Source organism: Trachinotus anak, unplaced genomic scaffold, assembly GCF_046630095.1.
Source record: "Trachinotus anak isolate AG129_WGS33_773 ecotype Australia unplaced genomic scaffold, CSIRO_AGI_Tana_v1 ptg000018l, whole genome shotgun sequence".
Taxonomy (NCBI): domain Eukaryota; kingdom Metazoa; phylum Chordata; class Actinopteri; order Carangiformes; family Carangidae; genus Trachinotus; species Trachinotus anak.
The window spans coordinates 6,964,486-6,986,286 of NW_027273869.1; the positions used below are offsets into that span (position 1 = coordinate 6,964,486).

A 21,801-nucleotide genomic window follows, 5' to 3' on the forward strand; every position below is an offset into this window, starting at 1 on the left:
AAATGGCAGAAACCTGCTCACACACATGCACCGAGAGGAGAGCATGAGCGTTTACAGTATCCAGAATTTCAGTTTATACTTATGAATAAATGCATGTTGATGAGAAAAGTTTTGCAAGCGGCGTTAGTGCAGGAGCAGAGTGGAGACATGTCGCTGCGCGCACTCTCAGGCTGAGTGACACCCGTTAACAATAGAGAGCCTGTCTTGTGTCTTGCTTCTTTGATCCCTCTGTGTTGGACTTTGCTCTGTAAATCGCCAGCAACGCACATGGATTATATGATGGGAGGTTGATGGGGGGCAAAAAAAAAATCATAAGCCATTTAAGTTGCCTTTGGGATGAGGCTGTCTGTCTGACTTCACACATAAATAATGTCATGGGCCCTAATGTAGCAGGTCTTTGAAGAAGCCATGGCTCCCTGCTAATTCCCTTTGATTGGGAAATGACCTTCATTGTTGGACGCGGCGAGATGACATCTCCCTGGCAGCTTTCTGACAGAGGAAAGAGATCCGGCAACCCCTCACCCCCCAAACTCCACCCCCACCTTCTCTTCCCTCCGTCTCCCTCCCGTATTCTTGTTCTGTTTGTTTTGTTTGCGCGACATCTTTTTCGAAAGAAAGAGTGCGGCTGTTTTAAGTAGGCGCTGGATTAGATAAATGGGATGTGACAGGTGTGACCACTGCCTTCAAGATGCCTGCCTTCCCCTCTCTCTCTCTCTCTCTCTCCCTCAGTGTATCTCTGTCAACTCGCTCTCTCTCATTTCCTCTAATAACATTGCTTCTCTCTCTGTCTCTCTTTCGCCTTTCCTTCTTTCTTTCTTTGACTTCTACCCGCTTACTCTCCTTCTCTCTCTCTCTGTCTCGTTACATTTGCATGTCGTGCCGGCGCTGATGCAACTCGTAATCACAAAGCCGCTCATTTTGAAGTCTGAATTTCCCTAATCTGAAAAACAGGGAGAGGGTGAAGGAAGAAAGGAGGCAACAAAGAAAGACGGGAGCAGGTCGAGCTGTAAGTTGGTCAGGTGGTGAGGGGAGAAGAGTAAAGTCTTTGAGCGCTTTAAGATCACAAGACACTTTCCCAGCGCAGCACAGCCCTCAGCCAGCGAGTTAGCAGTCTCAACAGCGTCTGACTGAAGCCTCATCACACAATCATGCAGTATATATACAACTGCTACAGCCGTATCATCGTTGTCACACTCTGTCCCGCCGTTACAATGCATGTGCAAGAGTGCCGGGGAGAGAATTTGTGAATTATTGAGCGTGCTGACTTATTCACAGTGTGGAAATACATAGACCCCGGGAGAGTCAGTGAAGTGTAGAAAATGCCATGTGATAATGGTCTTCTGTACCTCTCATATTGTGTTTGGCCACTAACAATGAAAGCATCGTCAATATTGATAGCCTCTGCCTGGCTGTATTCTCTCAGTAAAACGATTTGAGACTTTGTTGTGAGAAGTTATTTTGTTTCTCTTCAGCAGAAAATAAAAAACAATTACTTTGCCTATAGAGAAGAAAAGAGTAGATAATGGAGTCATCTGGGGTCTAGATGACTTCATTGTGGACTGTGATCTCAGTATTAAGTTCCACTTCCACCAGCAGCCTTCAGGTTAATGATTAGAAAACCATCTCCGCCTTAATATCATTATTACAGCTGGAATGTACCACTGACTTTCTGTCTCTCTCTATCTCTCTGTGTCTGCCATACACACATACACCCACACACACACACAGACAAACAGAGGTACTGTATATGTGTGCCGCTGTCCCAGGTGGCATGCTCCATACTGTAGTCAGATTAGCCAAAGATTAACCCTGTGGACCATTGACCCTCCTGTCTACAAAGAGCTGAGCTGACAGACTGGCTGGTTGATTGACTGACTGACTCACTTGTTTCTGTAATTAAAAAGCAAAACACACAGTTTAACACACCTGTTTGTGAAGTGGGAGCATGTTCTTATTTGCTTGCATGCATTTAGAGCATGTATACAGCACTTAGACTCATTTATATGAGTATGTGTGATTAAGAGATGAGGTGTGTCAGTCAGTCTCACCTTTAATTGGGCTGAGCTGGCATTAAGTCTATAATGCAGCCTGTCCAAACAAACACAGGTTTTACCGGGTCAAAGATTAAGATGCTGAAAGTTAGTTACCATTCAGCCGCCCTTCCCCCTCTCCCTCTTAAAAAAATCCTGAATCTGAGAATATGCAAATAAATAGTTTACATTGTAAAAGTAACTATTCTCATCATCAGTTTACATACTACATTTTTTTCAGAATAATATTTTGTCTGAAAGGGTGCAGCTTTATTTTTTTGAGAGGATCATGTTTTCCAAAGATCATTAAACTTAACGTGTTTAAACTGTAAATTTAGCCACAAGACAGCAGGATAATTATTCATCATGACAGCTTGGCATAAGCCACAGAGCTTTACTTTGAGCTGTATATATTATATTTTGTCGCTGTCATGCTGATTGCTGTTTTGTCTGTTACGTTTTTGTTTTTTTTTACCCCTTTCACTCCTTTCGTAAGTTTATGGAAATGACTTGACACTGTTCCAAAGCTTTATCTATTTTTTTTTTTTGTTTGTTTGTTTTTGGTGATCATTCTGTTTGATGGAGTTGCATCCTCAGCATTAATTGTCACAAATCTTAGGACAAAAGTAGCGCAGCACTGAAACTTGGGCTTGGGATTCGGTACAGTAGCGTTGGACGTCCCTCAAAGCTGAGCTGGTGAAGGCTTTGTAATGAAGAGTTAGCGTGACTCGAAGAGTGTGTGAGTCTTTTGCTGACGTTTCATGTGTTCGTTCTGTCAAGTACCTCCAAGTCAGTCAAATGCAGATTCCAGAGGATGTGAGGGAAAAAGAGAGAGAAGAAGAAGTATGCCCTAACTTGAGATAACTGGCTGCTGATGAAAGTTGGTTGTACTGGGCTATGGGAAGGATAGATGGAGAGAATAAAGGGAGAGGAGGATGGAGATAATGAGTGGGTGTATGCCAGCCCGTCCCCCACCTCCTCCTACTTTTTCTTCTTCCATAGTTTGTTTATTTATGTCTTAAAGTTTAGGGGATTTTTGAAACTAATAATGTCTTTCTTTCTTTACCCAACCTCTCCTCTCCTCCCCTCAGGACCAGGATGGCACTAAGGGGAGCTCTTTGAGTCCTTACCCCCAGCACAATTCTACCTCACCGGGCAAAGAGGAGGGTGGAGGTGGGGGACGCCCCTGCAGCGACGGGGGCTCGGCCACAGGCACCCTGGGGACCCCCGAGAGACGCAAAGGCAGCCTGGCAGACGTGGTGGACACACTGAAACAACGCAAGATGGAGGAGCTGATCAAGAACGAGCCAGAAGGTCAGTGATGAAAGGGGATGCTTGTACAGCCAGATGTGTGATCTGCAACTCCACGCCGTCTCTCTGGCTCAGTGCCTTTTATCACACTCTGTTGTCCTTGCTCTCTTCTTTCTTTCTATCGATCTTGTTTTCTCTGTGGCTCTATCACTCGCTCTCTCTCCCTCTGTTATGAACCCACACACATTCAGATGAGAGGCGAGCCTTTGTTTTTCCAGCACACAGACAGACAGCATTAGCTGTTTGGGCCTATTGTCCACCATGCTTTGCATATTTATCACAACCTGACAAAGATGTGTGTGTGTGCATGCATGTGTCCATGTGTGCGCAGTGTGTGCTTGAGATATCTTAACACCTCTCCAAATGTTAATTTTAAGGGGTGGGGGCACACTCACATTAAGATTTCTTTGAGCTCAATAATCAGTGAGGTTTAAATGTAACTTATCAGCTTCCTGTGTAACCTTTGTTTAAATGCTCCCTCCACCCTCAGATAAAGACTTCACTCACTGTTGAGGAGGCTAAACCAGATTTTTGCCCAGGGCTACATAGCTTAACTTGATTTGCCCCCACATTTCATTCTCAAATTTAGCCTTGGGCCAACAGTTGGAGTCGGGAAAAGAGATAAAATTATCCCGTGGCCAACTCTGATCTCCACTGGGCAGATACACATATATGTGTCACTATGAAACGCATGTGACAGTGATAATGTGATAAGGGGATTACCAACAGGTGTCCATCTCCTTTAGGAGGAGGGGGTAATATAAATAACGTGGTGCTTTATTGGTGGAGAAATGTTTAGTGTGCTACACAGGGAGTTGAGTGTCACTTTTAAAGCAGGTCCCTGAAGCTGGTCGGGTGCTGCTGCCTTGTTTAAGGGCATTTAAGCCAAGCAGATTACTGGTTTTAGTAAACCCACCAAACTCTAAACAGACCCCATCAAAGGGGATCTGATCACAGTTAAACCTGACCCAAAGGATAATCAGACCATGTATAAATGTGGTCAGACTGAACAGACCATAATATAAAGAGGTCACCAACACTGGCAGCAGCATGGTGCGTGATCAAGCAGCCTCTGTCAAAAACAGCAACAGTATTGCCTAGTAATAACCAACACACAGGAAAACTAATATTTTTCATAGTTTATATCCTTCAAACACTACTTTATAGACAGAATGGAAAGTCCTGTTTTCACCTCTGAACCATCCTGTGGTCAACAAGACAATAGACAGACAGAGGTTAATCATTTTCTAAGCAATTCAGTATCCATAATAATGCCATATTATGTGTTAACTGTTCGTGCTTCAGCTTCCAAACCATGGTTGTGAAGAACAGCGGAGATTTAGTTTTCTGCTCCATTGCTGAAGTTGGCGCTAACTCTGAGGTTAACCCCCGTCACTTTTCTCAGAAGTTGGCAAACAAAACATGGGAACTTGGCTTGACTCTTGAGGAGCTTTAGCATTTATTTACTGACTATTAACTGTAGCTCAAACTGTACATTCACTGCTAATAACACAGTATTATTGCTGACATTATTCTGCTTTGATCACCAGTATTTGTCTGTTCTGGGTGCAGCTTTCAACACCACGCACAAACACACACACACACACACACACACTGAGCTCTTCCTGAAGGAGCTCCTCTACTCTTATACCTCATGTGATACTGAGAAGGCTCTGACCCATTCAGAGCCACTCCTTTATTACACATATTGACACACAGACCCCAGACCAGTGGCACAAAACAATCTGTAATTGGAGTGTAATTGGGAGCCGGTATGACTCAGACCCTTGGTCAGGTCTCATTTCCTCAGAACTGAGTGGGCCTGTGAAGACCTCTAAATCAGACGCATGCTGAAACATCCACTAGAGCTTCTTAAACACCTCCATACTTTTCCTTTAGCGTCTAAATCCACCTCTGCTGCGCGCTAAGATTTCTATTCACACGTCTCTGTGAACTGTTTGTAGCCTCAAATGCATCGTTTTGTGCTGAAAAGGTGAAAGAACAGTGCAGCAGCTGCACAGTGTATATTTGTCTTTAAATGTAGGTGCACATATACTTGTGTGTGCGTGTGTGTGCCGGCAGTGCATCAACAGGCTTTCATTTCAAGCTGCGACGTGCTAACCTTATTTTCCAGGCTTTTCTGTAAGGTTCTGAAAGAAGCAGAAACTGCTGGTCAGCTCTTGTCGGTTGGTTGTTTTTATTCCAGTCGATAGAGAGGCCTGTTGTGGCACATTTTACCAAAAAAAAAAGGAAAAAACTGGGCTGTTTGTTGAACTGAGCTGTTTTGGGTTATTCGCTGCTTCACTGGACCTCATGAACCGGCCGCACAGGAAAAAAACAACAATAATGGATCTTTATGAGTCAGCCAGCGCAGAGAGAGAGAGGGGGGAGGACAAGGCAGAAGGATGAAGAGAAGGAGAGGAGAGTGAAGGAGAGAAAGAGCAGTGTCTTCACAGACCCCATTAGCAGAGTGCCACGGTGGTGCGGCATCCAAACCAACCCGGAGCATTATCTGCCCTACGTTTAAATGAAACGCGCTAACAAAAGGCCCCAGCGCCTCCAGACCCAGCACACGCACACACATACACACACACACACACAAACCCAGGCCAAGCAGGAAGAGAAAGGAAGAAAGAAAAGACAGTAAAGGAAGAAAAGGGAAGCTGAGAAAAGATGAAGAGAAGCAGAGGGAAATGGGGGGGGGTGGGGGGTGGGGGGGGTACAAGGGGCGGTATTGAGCGCGAGATAGAAATCCCTTTTCTGTGCCCGGCTAGCTATTGTTTGGCTGTGTGGCTCAGAAAGGCCATTAGCAGCAAACAGCAGGTTGGGATGAAAATTTAATGAAGGCTTTAATCATTATGAAAGGCCTGGAATATTACTGCTCCCTCTCTTGCTCTCTCTCTCTCGCTCTCTCTCTCTCTCTCTCTCTCTCTCTCTCTCGCTCTCTCTCACACACACACACACGCTAACACACTGCTTCCAGCTGGATCAATGACACACACACATACACACACACGCGCATATATTTAGAGTGTAGGAGCATTAACACCAGGAGGGATGTGAGCAAGAGGCCAAAGACACAAAATGGGTCAGAAAACCATAAACATCTCAAAACAGAAAGAGAAGCTTGATTTATCGAAGGCTGCCTCTGAGCCAGACATCACACACAGACACACACACACACACAAAAACACAGAGTCTCACACACACACACACACACACACACAAGTGTGGGTGAAGTTTGAAAGATATAGTTTTGTGTCTGTGGCTAGCGTTGCTCTAGTTAGGCTAGATGAATGGAGAGTGTTAGATACTAGGTCAGTGTGTGTGTGTGTGTGTGTGTGTGTGTGTGTGTGTTTGTGCTGTATAAACCTTTGGGAGCATGTATACTTGTGTATGTGTATTTGCATATGTATTTGTGAACCAAAGGTGTGTGTGTGTGTGTGTGTGTGTGTGTGTGTGTGTGTGTGTGTGTGTGTGTGTGTGTGTGTGTGTGTGTGTGTGTGTTGGCCTCTAATAAATGACTAGCCATGTTGTCCCCCATGGCCTGGCCCAACCATGCTCCACCGCTCTCCTGCTCTCTCCATTCATCTCCTGTCTTACTCCACTGGCCACCTGCTACCCTGGAGATACACACTCACTCTCACACACCAGCACATATATGTGCAGATGCACACACACAACCAAATACTGCGAGCCGCCGTCTTTAATAAATTCTTGGGGAGTGACAGGGAAGAACAGCAAAGATAAGAATGCCATGACATTGCCTTGTGTGTATCTATGTGTGTTTATGTGTGTGTCCTTGTATTTATCTGGACTTGAGGCAAGAGGCCGCTTGGCGAGCGGCTCGTGCTGGAGTGTGTGTGTGTGTCATTATGTGGAATAAATGAGAGCGGAGTGCAGAGCAGTGCGGGAGGCGCAGGGTCGAGAGAAGAGTCGGTGCTCAAACCCAGGAGAGATGGCTGCACATTCAGGATGAACATAATCACACACTCACTCACACACACACCTGGGGTGGACAGTTCCCTTGGACTTGCCATTTAACCCCCTGTGACCCCTGTGCCACAGAGCAAGGCCTAGTGATAATCCATCAGCCCAGCTGTGGGAAAGAAGACAAGCACCTGAGAAGAAGAAAGAGAGATAGACTGAGTTTATAAACTCTTAAATGAGAGAGAAGAAAAACAAGGGAAATTAAAAGGAGGAGAAACATCACTAAATGGGGCACAGATGTTCCTCTCAGCCCCTGGAGTGGTGCCTCTGCTGCCCTGGACTTTCACCAGACACTCAGCCTCATTCCTCCTCTCCTCTCCTCTCCTCTCCTCTCCTCTCCTCTCCTCTCCTCTCCTCTCCTCTCCTCTCCTCTCTTCTCCTCTCCTCCTCTCTACATGGCAGCTTTGACTGTAAGTGGCTCCCAGAAAGTGCCAGCTGAGCTCCATCTCTGGACCCGTCTGTTGACCCCCTGCTACCCAGCTACAGCTACCCGTCACTGGGGCTCCATGGCCTCTGGGACTTCTTATGTTTTCTCCTGTTTAGTTTCAGCTATAAACAGAAATGAACAAAGGTCCTCAACCAGAAATGTGTTTCCTTGGATTACATTACCTGTCCATCTTTTGAGCTGACCTTAGTATACAATGTAAAATGCATTCATGTATCAGCAGTGCTAAACATGGAGCTGCATCATGTCGCATGCAGTGTTTGAAATTTTGAAAGGCTACTTTTGTAGAACAACAGAATTGGTTTGGTACTATTGAGGATTGAAAAATGCCACGTCATTCGATACCAAATTCCAATGCCAAAGGAATAAATGAGTAAATCTCATTAGTGTTAGTTAGCCAATAAGGATGCAGCAAGATCTAATAATGGTGGTGATTGGCCATTTATTCACATGAGCACATTTGAGTTTGTGAAGAGACTGAGCTAAAAGTGACACTAAAGTTGGACTGAAATTTGTACCATAATGTATATTGTAATTTTCTTTTTGTTAAAAATTGATTTGATAAAATTGGTATTGAATCGTTGAACATTAAGAATCAGTATCAACATTTTTTTAATGATACCCAGACCCACTCATTACTCAGACTTCTGGAGTTCCAGCATTTAACATTCTGAGGAAGAGCCTGTGATATAGATTTGTATTGATAAACAGCAGCTACTTTATTTTGTTAACTTGACTGAAAAAATGATGAATGATAACTCAGCATAAAGAATCTGATTCTGCAGTGAGCTCTGATTGGTCAGTTTCCTCCGCTGGCAGTCATGTTGTCAGGGTCAACAAATGGCAACATTCTTGTTGTTTTACTGGGCCACAGTGCAGCTCAGGGGTCAGACCCTTGCCTTTATATTTTATAGCCTTGATCTGGACACGCGTGCAGGGAAACAAGACACACACTCATGCACATTCAGCCTCTCACACACACACACACATACACACACACACACACACACACACACACTGAGGACAGCGTGCAGGTTTACAGCCGTGCCGGCAACCTTGAGGTCAACCAGAATGGTGTTTTTATGGCTGAGCGTACTCGCTGCTCCAAGGCACTGGTTTCCATACTGAAAATGCCAACTCAATGACTGATGCCACAAAACACACACTCACATACACATTCTCACACATGCACACACAGCACTTCATCTATTTTCAAGGCAGGGAGGGAACCCGGGACTTGCTTTTAGAGAGCACTGAGGCATTTTATAGGACAGCACTTAGGCAAGGCCATTGTGCCACACAAGCACACAGTGACCGGAGCTCCCTCACGCCTCCATACACTCCAATGGGTGACAATGGGAAGGGCGGATACATTCTGCCAAGAAGAAGGAGAAGAGTGAAAGAAAGGGAGGGAAAAAAAGAGCCAGAGAAGTGGAGGGATCGAGGCCGTCTCGTTCATCCGTCCATCAGTCCAGCCCCCCTCCCCTTCACTTTGCCTAATCCTTCTACTGCTCTGCTATCTGGGGGGTTATGTCAAACACACACACACACACACACACACACGATAAACATCAACAATGGCATATACAACCCTTGCAAGTCATCACATGGACCTGCGACTTTTAAGCACACATCCCTAAGGGGAATTTGTGGACTTAAACGCACACACACATACACGCACACACTCACACACACACACATACAGCAGCAGGTTCACAGCCCTAGCGTGGGAGCGGGCAAACGTCTTTATGTGATTTCCACCCTTTGTCGGTAATTAGTTAGTTGTATAAATTAACATGAAGTGCAGCAGGACTCTCACAGCCATTGTTTGTCGCGATCATTCTTCTCGCGCTGGGAAAAAGGAAGGCAAGTGAAATGAAACAGAGGGGGAGGTTGAAAGAGAGAATTGTTTTTTTCTTCTTCCTCTTCTTCTTTTAATTCACTACAAGCGGGAAAGAAAGTTCAGGCAAGCAAGAAAAAGCTAGATTTTGTCCTCCTGTTTGCCAATTAAGGGGCTTTAAACACGGTCAGCATTCGCTAAAGAGAAGTTGACATGACGCTTATGAGTCTAACTCTGCCTTGAACCCCTCGCTAAGGATATTTGAACTCGGCGTGTTGTGTTTTATACTACACCTCCTACCACATGGCCTGGCAGAGAAAAAGAAAACCTTCAATAGTAAAATTCTAACACTCTCTGCTCAGAAAGATCACCTTATTGAAAAAAATGGCATCCTTTTGCACAAATAAAACTCACTTGAAAGCAGAGAACAAGCTCCTGCTGCATGTTGCATGTCTAAGGACACCAGTTCCCTTTTTATTTATTTTTATTTATAGTCATCCGAGTGTCATTGTATCAGTTAACTTCTCAGCGTTTGGGAAAAATCATCGTGAACATGGCTCACAATTCAAATCGAGTCAATTCGGGGGGGTTTTTTTTGTGTTTTGTTTTTTTTTTCTTCATCTTTTGTGGCATGAGAAACAGGCAACGTCATGGGGCGAACCTGAGGCCTATTGTGGGGCCGGCCATTGTTGGCTCGATGAAAGGCGCATTCAAGTCACTTTTCTTATTGAATTGTTTTGCGTCTGCTTTTGAACGTGGCATTCTCTCTCCAGCCTTGCGCAAGACAATCGTTGGGGATGAAACTCCTTTCTACCATTCTCCCCAGTCCAGATGAGCGATATTAAGGAGATGAATAGTGTGCATGTGTGTGTGTGTGTGTCTGTGTGTGTGTTTCTGTGTGTGTGTGTTTTTGGGGGAGAAGCAGTGCCCCAGCTTTTGTCCAATACAGGAGCATAAAGGGGCTTAGAGAGCACAGAGAGGGTCCCGTGGTTTTCCTGATGGTGTGTGTGTGTTATTGGCCTCCCGGCGTGGTATTAAGTTAAGGACAAAGGCTGAGGTTCATGAATCAGACAGGGCTTCCATAGCTTAGCTATTGTGACCTACTCACTATTTGACTGTCCTACAGTACAGTGTGTGTAAGCATGTGTGTGTTTGTGAGTGTGCGTTGATATCTAGTGATGGAGCAGTAGAGGGGATGTTTATTTGTGTAATGTATTTGTTCATTTGTTGGGTGTCTTGCACCATATGAACATGTTTTGGTCTCTGTTTATGTAAGTGTTAGTCAGACTGTCCCATATAACAGCTTCCTGTCACCGAGTCCCAAATATTAGACAGGCCCTAGCATTTTGGCATCCACACATTCACTTCCATTCAACACCATGTCCCATGACCAAATCAGTGGAATCCATGATTTATCTATTCAGCCCTCTCATAAACTCTCTTCATTTGTACGCCCTGTTGTTTTTCTTCCTTCTCTGTTATTTCCCTTTCTTGGTCTTTTTTTCCTATTCCCATGGAGAGACAGAGGAATGTTTTTATGCTGCAAAATGGCTGCAAGATTAATGAGTTTTGCGTAAAAGTGCGGCGACTTTCATTTGTCCCTCAATTACTTTATCAAAAGGATATGAAATGCAGCAGAAAAATCTTAAAACTTTTCATTGAGGCACTTAAGCAACAAAAACACAGAGAAACACTTTGGAGAGGAATTGATGCTTGAAATTCAACTAGTTTTTTTAAAAGGCAAGATGATTCCAGAGATTTTTACTTTATAAGAATCAAGTTAGCCGATAACTTTAACATCTTCCATCAAGTAGTTTATTGAAACACCAGCAGTTAGTTTCTGAGTAGGCGGATGTCGCACTCTGGAATGAAATGCTGGATTTTTCATCTTGACATTGTGCCATAGCAAAATATGAAAAGGGTATCACTTGGCTGCAAGATTTCCAGACATTTCTAGTAACATGCACATGTTATAGTGTGTGTGCATGGAGGCATTTCTGGGTCAGCTTTAAATAAAGGGTGAAAGAGGTGGAAGACGCTCATACATTAGGCATTCATGGCTTTTTTTTTTCATAGTTTTGTGTTGTATAGTCACAAGTAGAGAGCAATTGGAAATTATTCTTTTTTACGTGTTCTAATGAAGAAGTTTCCTAGAAAGAACTATGTAATTTGGTTTTTATTATGTGGAAATTATAGGTGAAGTTCTGATTTAGCTGTAGGGAGGGAACTCTTCATTCATTATCCATTATTCATGATATTATCTGAAACATTATTCCTTATGTATGTTGAATTGTGTGTTCAGCTCATCTTATGTGCACTGACTCAATGCCTCTCTGTTTTAGTAATTCATTGGAATGAACTAACTGGGGCTCCTATTGAAGAGTATTTCTATTTTACCTACATATAATAAGAATTAGTATTATTCAATTACATGGCTCTTTCCTGGAAAATATTAGAAAGTAGAGTGAAGCATTTATGAATCAGTCAACACACAAAGGAACCTGAAACCAATACAAGAATTATTTATTATAAAACATATAAGGTCATCAACCGGGGGAAACACGTGCAACACTGAGGCACGGATTCCAAGATGATCATATTCAATCTAATTTCCTGGCACCTTCAGATAAAAGTGAAATTGACTTTATCTATCGTGATGCGTATGTACATTTAACACAATGTACATATATGTACTTTATGTGCATGCATGTGTTCATGTGTCCTATATAAAGAAGTCCTCTACTGTGGGTGCACATCTTCACTTTCATGGCAGCACTGAAGCTCAGTGTAGGCTATAATGTATAGACTGTAAGGAAGCTCTCTGTTAGAGGCAAGTCTGTATGTTTGCATCTCCATGCCTTAAATGTTGCTTATTATTTTATATAAATTTATGTGACAGAGACGACACCCAAGTTTCCACTTTATAATCCATGTAAGCTTGTGTACAAAGTTGCACAGTCTGTTCAGTGCAATTTTACATCTGAGCTCCAACACACATGTGAAAGCGTCAGAGCTGTAGTCTCCCATCACCCATGTCAGCAGCATCCAGCACAGGATTTAGGACCTGACATGGATGTAAAGGGGCTTTAACAGCCTGAGTTGAGGCGTGGGATTGGTGTGTGTCACTGCATGGGCTCTTGTCAGATTGGCTGCACACACAGCAATAAAAATATACATATACAGTGTGTCACCCCACGCTTGATGACAAACGCACAAGCCTGTGTGACCTGACCGAGGAGCCACAGCTACCCAAGCGGCATCAGGGATAGTGAATGGAAACGTGCCAACAATCCACGTAATCACCACCCACGGGCCACCCCTACTGTTTCCGCTTCCTCTTATATGAACAGACCTGAAGGTGGTGTGTATACTGTTGTGTAGCATTAGCACTTCAGTCATTCACAGAGCAACAAGTCAGGCAGCTGGTGACTCAGTCAGTCTTTCAATATGTCAACTAGTAAGGAAGCCAATGCTACAGAGCATTAGCCACACTGTTAGCCGCTCAGTTCCCCTGTCTTGTAGCAACTCAGCCTTCCGTTCAGTCAGCCAGCGAGCCAGTCACTCAGCTGGCCCATCAACCAGTCAGTGTGTCAGTCTTTGAAGCCACAGGGTCTATATTAATTAACCCCTGGCTGGCTGGTCAGAGGGCAGGTCCTGCAGATGAAGTGGTGGTGTCTGTGTTGTCAGCCTCAGGGGTTGTGACCCCGAGCCCTCAGCCCGGCCCAGCCTTATCTGAGCCAGATGTTGGGAGACAAGCATCTCTAGCGCCCCTCTCCACTCTCACCCCCCTGCGCCTGCTGCATTCTTTCCCTTCGCTGCTGCTTGGCAAACAGAGCAGCCATCACCAGCCACTCACGTCGGAGCTCTGAAGCTCCTCTGGATCACTGTACTTCTATGTCTGCCTGCCTGCTTCCCTACCCCGTTTCTCTCTCCCCGTGGGATCCCTCCATCCGTCCACTCACCTCTCTCCTCCCATCCCTCTATTTTCACCCCTCCCTCCTCGTTTGGCCCACTGCCCCTTTCTGCCTCACTCAGGGGAAAGAGAGCTATGTGTGTGTGTTGCCTGGCAGCATTCCCGGTCTCATCACGCCCCCCCCCCCCCCTTCTTATTTTTCTCCTACCTCATCCTTCCCTCTTCTCTCTCTTTGCTCTCTCTCATCCCTTGCTTTCCATCCTTGCCCTATCCTCACTTCTATTTCTCTTCCCTGCCACCTTCTCTCCATTCTTCTCCTCCTACCTCCCTTTGTCCATGTCACTCTCTCCACCTGCTTCTAATCACTCCCCCTCCATCTCTTTCACCCCCTGCCTCCATTCATACTTCGCTCTCCCTCGTCCCTCCCTCCCTCTCCCCTCGTCTCTTCCTCGGCTGGGCTCAGGAGCAGTGAACAGGTGTTGTCTCCTTTTGATTTGGGTGCGTTCGGATTAATGCTGTCAGCTCAGCTGTTAAAACAACTGCCACCGCCAGATGCCAGTCAGTTTGGGGCTGGGGCTGTCACCTACACACACATACACACACACACACACACACACACACAGACACATACACGTATTCAAACATCCAAACATACGCATATTCAGATGCAGGCGTGAACACACAGGATAAAATGCACACAGACACACAAACACAAAGCCTCTTGGCTCATTGTAATACCGACAAAGCAAATCAGCTGCTGTACGCCAGTCTTGTCTGTAACCCAGGTGTGTGTTTCTGTAGCCTTTCCAAAACATCACAGTCAGTGGGTATAAAAGCTACATAATGACATGATACTACAGTAATCATTAATACACAGTCAAGAGTTGTTATAGACTCACACAGACACCTCCATTTACAAAGTCCATCATTTACAAAGAAGGGGCTTTATTGTAGCAGTTCTTACAAAGAGGTGTGGTGAAATAGTTTAAATTAGGTTTAACAGGCTGGAAATGAAAGATACTATTGAGTTGCAACATGGGAAATGTAGTGTTTTTGGATCTTTGCCTATACATCGGACTTAATGTCTTAGACTTCAATTTTGACTTTGTTTTTTAACCTACTCTTGTGGGTCCCCTTACCTAATAGAAGTCCATATTAAATAGTTGAGCACCTCTTTTACCTTATTGCTGAGATTTTTCCGTTGGAGATGTTTGCAGCACTTGAATGGAGAGAATCCACTCAGCCATTTTCCCATTATTCAGTCAAATGGTTTTGTCTGTCAGTCAGGGTTAGGCATTATAACTCTGTTGCTTGTGAGAACAGATTTGTTAAATGCATTTTTCAAAATTGGCTATTTGTAAAATATTGTGGAAGTCTATTCATGGATCCTGAACCATGAAAAGGTTAAGAATCTTTGACATCTGATGAATACATCAACTTTGTCATGTTTCAAAGGGTTGTTGCAAATCAAACATTCCATACATTTGCCATGGTGCAATCTCAACTTTAACTGTGAAATATGAACTTTTACCCTCTTAGAGGAACATTGTGAACATGCTTGCTATAGGTCAAAAGGATCTTGAACTTCTTGATCCACAAATTCATGTACAGCCTTATTTTACAAAAATCCTTTATTCGTACAATAATCAGCTCTCAATTACTCTCAATGAAGTAAAGACCTGAAATACAAAATTCAAACTCAAAAGTAATATTACCTTTCATCACCTTTGGTTTTTTGTTCATAAAATTTTATCAGAACACATGTTAAAGAGAGAGTAAGACATGTGCTTCTGTATTCAGTGAATAAACCTTCAGTAAGGCTTGTTTATATTAGCTTGGCCTATAACTGTGTTTACTTTTAGAAAAACTCTCCATTCCTAAGACCACTCATGATTTCTACCTCTCCACCTTCATCCGCCCTCCCTCCTTCCGTACCCTGCTCTCTCTCACTTGTTCCTTTCTTTTCTCCAAAACATCCATCCTGCCCTGTCTGCAGTCAGCACACAAACATATGTACATACACACCTGTCAGGAGTTTCTTAGAACAGAGCAACCATGAAGCTTTCACCTTATACATCTATGATCTTAGTGTGTGTGTGTGTGTGTGTGTGTGTGTGTGTGTCTGTATGCGTCACCATTTTTTGGCACTGGCTCCCTTCCTACACTCGCAACCGTTTTCCGCCTGACGGTTGCTTAATTTTAGAACGTGGATCCTTGTTGTTGCAGTTTGTGAGTAAAATGATGATTAACTATGAATATCAATGATCAGCAGTGTGTGTAAGTGGTGTGTAACAGCGCTATTTAAGGCTCCTTTAGATGTGGGTGGAGCTCGCAAGCTTCCTGTCTGCGTGTGTGTTTGTGTGTGTCAGATGGTGGGTAGTGGGCTTCAGAGTGGCGATGCTGGTATCTTGTTCCATTCTATACATGTTCCCAAACACAAAGACCGAGAGGGACCCTTAAACTCTCCATCTTTTCCCTCTGGCAGATTTTTGATCGATCTTTATCGCTCTCCCTCTTGGTGTCTTTCTTCTTCTCTCTCTCTCTAATACACTTGTTTCTCTCTCTCTCTCTCTCTCTCTCTCTCTCTCTCTCTCTCTCTCTCTCTCTCTCTCTCTCTCTCTCTCAAATTGAACTCATGTACTCATGTTTGTTTTCCAGGCTTCACACTAGACAGTCTTGTGATGCTGGTTCAAGGAGCCGTCCACACTTAGACACTGGACACTTGTTTGTTAGGTCATGCCGGTTTGTCTGACACACTCTTTCACCCAAAAGCCAACACACCCAACACACTCTAACATTGAGCCCTCTGTCTGGGTCTCCCTGCCCCCTCCTCGTATCAGTTAACTAAACACAGGCGAACGCAGGATCCCTTTCACCTTTCTAGCCCACTAACCGAACCATGTTTTGCCCCAGTTTACAGTGGATCACGCCCTCCTCGTCCATTTTGTTGGTTTGTTTCATTACGCTAACAAGGTTACAGCCAAGGTTATCATCCCCCACTGAAGTCTCCGGCCTCTGCTGAGCCAAACGTTGTTAAGACAATTAGCCCACTCAAAGAGTCATGGGTGTCTTGTCGGCTGAATGGAGGGGGGAGGAGGAGGAGGGGTTCAAAGACTGTAAGGAATGTTCAGGAAGAAAAGACGTACTGATGCAAGGAACTGTGTCTGTGAGCGGCTCAAATAAAAACATTATATGATGTTCATGAATTAAGTTGGAACAGTCAGCATACTTGGATCAAGATATGAATGATCAGATTAACAAAGGATTGATTTAATAATAATAAAAAAGGAACCAGAATATGTAATAGGAAAGCCAAACCTGATTTGATAAACAACCTAATCATTCATTGGATACTGTATATTATTAAATATTTCCATTGGCATGAGCATTTATCGTTTAATCAGTGTTTTGGTAGATATGCCAATCAAACTTAGACTTGAATTTGAGTGTGCTGACTGCACTTTTTGGCTGTTTCAAGCTCGAGTGGGCACTTTTCCAGTGAGTTAAAGCCTATTGAATCTGTATAACTAACCAATAACTGGGCATGCTGTCAACATTTTTGAAAGGTATTATTTACTGTGGAAATAGAAATGAGAAAACTCAGAGGAGTTTCTCCAAAGGGCTTGGACATTAGCCATGCACACATTAAAAGTGAAATATTCACATAGGTGCAATAACTGAATAAATATCAGTTAATGAAAGAGATAGTAATGCACATAAAGTTGAGGAAATCACAAGAGACAGATTTAAAAAAGGAATGGCCAAAATCACAGCAGCATTGGCCGAGATATCCTGACTTTTAGTCCATAGTACAATAAAACTACATTTCCCATAATGCAAATTAATAGTATGTTTAATTAGACCCTCCCGGCCTCCTGAATGCCCACTTCTTTCAAACCCCACAGTATGTAATGCTGGTTTTCTGTTAAAAAATTTAATTCTCAAGCCCAGGCCAAGATAACCCTGATGACATCGCTTTGACATGATTAGGGTTATTTTCCTTTTTTAACTGCAAAGCTCCTCCAGAGCACAGAGGACAATATAAAACTATGTTCACCAGTTGTGTAGTGCACCTGAACTTCAGGTGTAAAATAGGTGGAGTTGTTCTGCTTTTATTCAGTCTAGTGCACTTTAATTCATTTGCATTGCACAAAAAGGTAAATATAAGAGTACCACTTTTATTTCACTCTCATTGCAATAGGTTCTTTTACCAACTCTGGTATTGTCATTGAATTTGTGAGAGTTCTACCCCTCATATTTGTTTGCCACAGATGGCAAAATGATCTAAATGTGACCTAACCAGCAGCATCAGCCGTTATTGACGAGGCAAATCTCATCAACCTAAAAAAGGATGTGATCTTTCCAGGAAAACTGGGGAGTATGAAAAGATTTACAGAGAGAGACATTGAGACATGAGCGAATAATTGGAGCACAGTGACTCTTTAGGCTCCAACAGGTCAGACACACACACACAGACACACACACACACATAGACACACACATGCTAGTCAGCAGAGCACTCCAGTGCTGTTTGGACTGTTGTTGCCATTGGTCTAATGGTTCTCACATGTCTGTCGCCCTATCTTTGAGCAGTACACAGGACAATGTGGGCTATTCTTAAGACCTTACAATGCGCTCTGTCTCAAGCCGATCGACGCACAGATGGAACAAACATTCACACATAGATAAGAAAGACAAAAAGAGACAGAAACGGATCTCAAGATTCAAACAGACACATAAACAGAGGGAGAAGTGTGTGTATGTGTGTGTGCGCGCGTCTGTTTGCGCTTGTCAGCAGCGTCTGCGTTAACTGCAATAGGCGGGTCCCGCCTCCGCCGTCCGGCAGAGCAGAGCCACTCTAGAGCCAAGCCAACTGTCAATCAAACAGCCAACACAGGGCCAAAACTATGATAGCATCAGAAATAACAGTCTTTACCCATCAGTGTCACATGCACAAAACACACATGCATGCACACACACACACAAGCACCGGGGAGGTTAAAGTCACAGCTCAGCCCTGTTTGAAAAGGCTTCCAACATGCAAAGCAGCATTAGTGTGGCAGGAGTGTCTTGCTGTTCTGTCTGTCTCTCTGTCATTGCTTTGACAGGCAGACCAAAAATGTCACGACTCACAAGAGAAAACACAGCACTGTGTGTGTGTGTGTGTGTGTGTGCATGCGTGCGTGCGTGCGTGCATGTGTGTGTGTGTGTGTGTGTGTGCTCCCTCTCCGTCTCTCTCTCGCGTAGTTAATGCGTGGGTCCGTTCTCCTCCTCATACACGGCAGGCCCAATACACAATGTCTTCTTTTGTTGTCACGTTAAAGTGATGCAATAAAGCTGCACAGTGACAAGGACAGCCCGGGGGCTGATGCAGTGACAGAGACATTGAGTGTGTGCGTGTGCACGTGCACGTGTGTGTGGAGTGGAGACAAGAGCACTGAAGAGGGGTTATTGCCACGAGACAGATTGCAAGTGTCATTTTCCATTACAGCAGCGTGAGCCACTGTGTACGACACACACACACACACACACAGATACACACTGATACACATGCCTTGGCCTACTTTAACAGGATGCTTTTGACAGGGAGAGATGTGCGTGCATTAAGAGAGTGCCGGCCCCAACTATTTAACCCTCTCCTTGCCCTGACACCAGGTTGAGAAAGCAGGATTTGCTGACACACACCTTTTCTCCTTTGTGATATTTTTTTGGCTTCTCTGATTGGTTGATTTATCGGCCATTGATATAAATCAGATTTTTCCATGAAACTAAGCATTATAAGAGCCTGTAAATTGCGTTTGGAGCTGCAAGTGACTTAAAAATTGTTGCTGAAAACCTAATTTTAGTGATTTCCATGGTTTAGTTGAAAGATTACACAATGGTCCTCCATTGGCTGAGAAAACTCTTTCACCTCTTGAGCCTATGAAACCGCCTCAAAACATATTGGATCATTAAAAAAAATGCACTCAGCAAAAAACTTAAGAGTAAAAAGGTCACCTGGCGGCAACACCAGGGTACAATACACTTGTCAGAGCAGCTTTTCAAAGGATCCTCAGTGAATACATTGAGTTTTAAATACAGCATGACCCATTGTTGATCGAGCCTCTATTATCTATTCAAAAGTCTCTCATGAGGCTCTGTTTGTTAACCAGGCAATTAGCGGGCAGTATTTGGTGGTTATCAGTACCACAGTTGACACTTGGTCTCTTCAGCTTGTAAAGTATGAGGCAGTAAAATGAAAATGGGATCTGTGTTCGGTCCCATAGCTTGTCCCTAATAAGGTGCAGTGGCAGCGGCTATCAGGGGCTGAGCTGAATTAGTCCGCAGCGGATTCAAATGTCTAGATGCTATCAAACACCATTTAATGATAATGGAGGTCAGAGAGGCAATTGGGAAAATGGTGTGTGTGTGTGTGTGTGTGTGTGTGTGTGTGTGTGTGTGTGTGTGTGTGTGTGTGTGTGTGTGTGTGAAAGAAACGTTTTTCTGTCTCCCGCAAAAACACAGCATTAAGATAGCATCGCTAATTTCTTCAGCTCGGCACAAAAACAACATGCAGAGGAGGGGAGGAAAAAAAAACACAAAAAACAACACACAAGCGAAATGAAACAACAAGGAAAGTTTTTCTGCGACTTTCTCGAATGTCGCTCCAGATTTTGCCCTTCATCGTTCTTTCACAATGTCGCGCCCTCTCCGCTGCTATTTCTGACTGCCAGTGTGTGGATCTGGCTCGCTGAGATTTCATGCCAGTGTAAAAATTGGCTGAGGGTTTGGTTCAAATCAAATTGGACATAAGCACCCACAACACCATCTGTTAGGGAAAGGCAGTGGAGTGAAGGGCAGAACTCTGTATTCAGATAAATGGATTTTCAATTTATTAAATTGTTGACTGACACCCTTGTAAATTTTCGCTTTATGTGTTGTGGCCTATTCTTAGAACGTCACATTTTATGGAAACATGCTGCTATACATCCATACAATCCCTAATACTAGAATGAAAAAAAGGATCTCACTACATCTGTTGTTTTGTGAGTCAAATTCTTTCTTTTTATAATTTTGCAGCACAGTTGCTGCACATTCACATGAGAGGGAAAAAAAATCCCTTTTTGTCCTTTTTTTCAAGCCTTTTTTGAAAACTATCTGCCTTTAAATAGACAAAAATAAAGCCCTCTCCCTGGTTAGTCTTTAGGTGTTTTGGCAAGAGATATTGTGTGTGTGCGTTTGCAGTTTGCTGTTAACAGCTGTGTCGCCCTGAAATGTGTTTAGAGACGCGTCTGTGATTGTCACAGTACTTTAGGGGAGGACCATATGTCCCTTGTCGCTTCACCCAAAAACTTAACTTACTTTGCAAGGTGAATAAAAGTCCAATAACTCTCAGAAGTTGATGTCACGTCGCTCAGTGAGTGAGAGTGTGCCAAATACTTTGAGCTTGTGTGTGTATATGAGTGTGTGTGCTGGTGTCCCCCTAGCCTGCCTAGTGGTCTGGGTGTTTATTAATAACTAAACTTGGAGCAGCTTCTGAATGACAAGTCACTGTGGACGATGAGAGCGACCAGGGACCGACTCTGTTTCTTTCTGTCTCTTTCTTGCTGCGATCCTCTGCTTCGGTGGGAGACAGGGAGCACTGGGAGGGGGCTAGAAAGTAAGGAGGAGTAGTGTTTACACAGAGGCCCAGCCACCGCAGCAACTGTTGCCAAGCGCTGTTCTCCCCAACAACAAGCCAGTAATTGGTAGTGTTAGCGGCTAACCTTGCGGAGGTGGTGGTGTGAGGTGGGCTTGGACAAAAAGCTTTTTGATACATCTCCCTCTCTATATCTATCTCCTCTCTCAAGCCGCCGTATAGTGCCCCTGTGTTGTATTTTTTTATTTAATTATTATTTTTATTTATTTATTTTTTTGACAAGAGACTGCCCGTAATCTTGGCACGGCCCTCCCTCGCTTTGGAGTGATTGGACCGTCTTTAGAAGGAATCGATGAAAATGTGTCCAGACACATGGCCCAGCTCAACCAGACATGAATTGATCATCAAAATATCAACATCATCATTTCGTAATGGAGTATGTTGGCTCCGTCAGTGCGGAGGGAACAGCCAGACTGAAAAGCAAAAGCTGCAGTATCAAGAGGGTGTAAATAAGTGAGGAGTTGTATTCCAAATTCTGCTTTTATGAAGTTTCTTTGAACATCTTCATAATGTAGAAGATCCAGTCTGTTCAAGTTTGAAAATTTTACCACTTCAGTTACCTCATATTATTTAAACAGTAATCCAACTTTTTCT

The 21,801-nt window shown here is 43.8% G+C and overlaps 1 protein-coding gene across 8 annotated transcripts in view; it reads left to right on the forward strand.

The window, feature by feature from the left end:
* sox5 (SRY-box transcription factor 5) overlaps nucleotides 1-21,801 on the forward strand; it is a 93,751-nt gene that overhangs the window by 17,169 nt on the left and 54,781 nt on the right. For all 8 annotated transcript variants that reach the window (XM_071501616.1, XM_071501614.1, XM_071501618.1 and 5 more), the window contains exon 3: nucleotides 3,122-3,344. In XM_071501616.1, coding sequence (XP_071357717.1) covers nucleotides 3,122-3,344 — 223 coding nt within the window. The remainder of the gene's footprint in view (nucleotides 1-3,121; nucleotides 3,345-21,801) is intronic.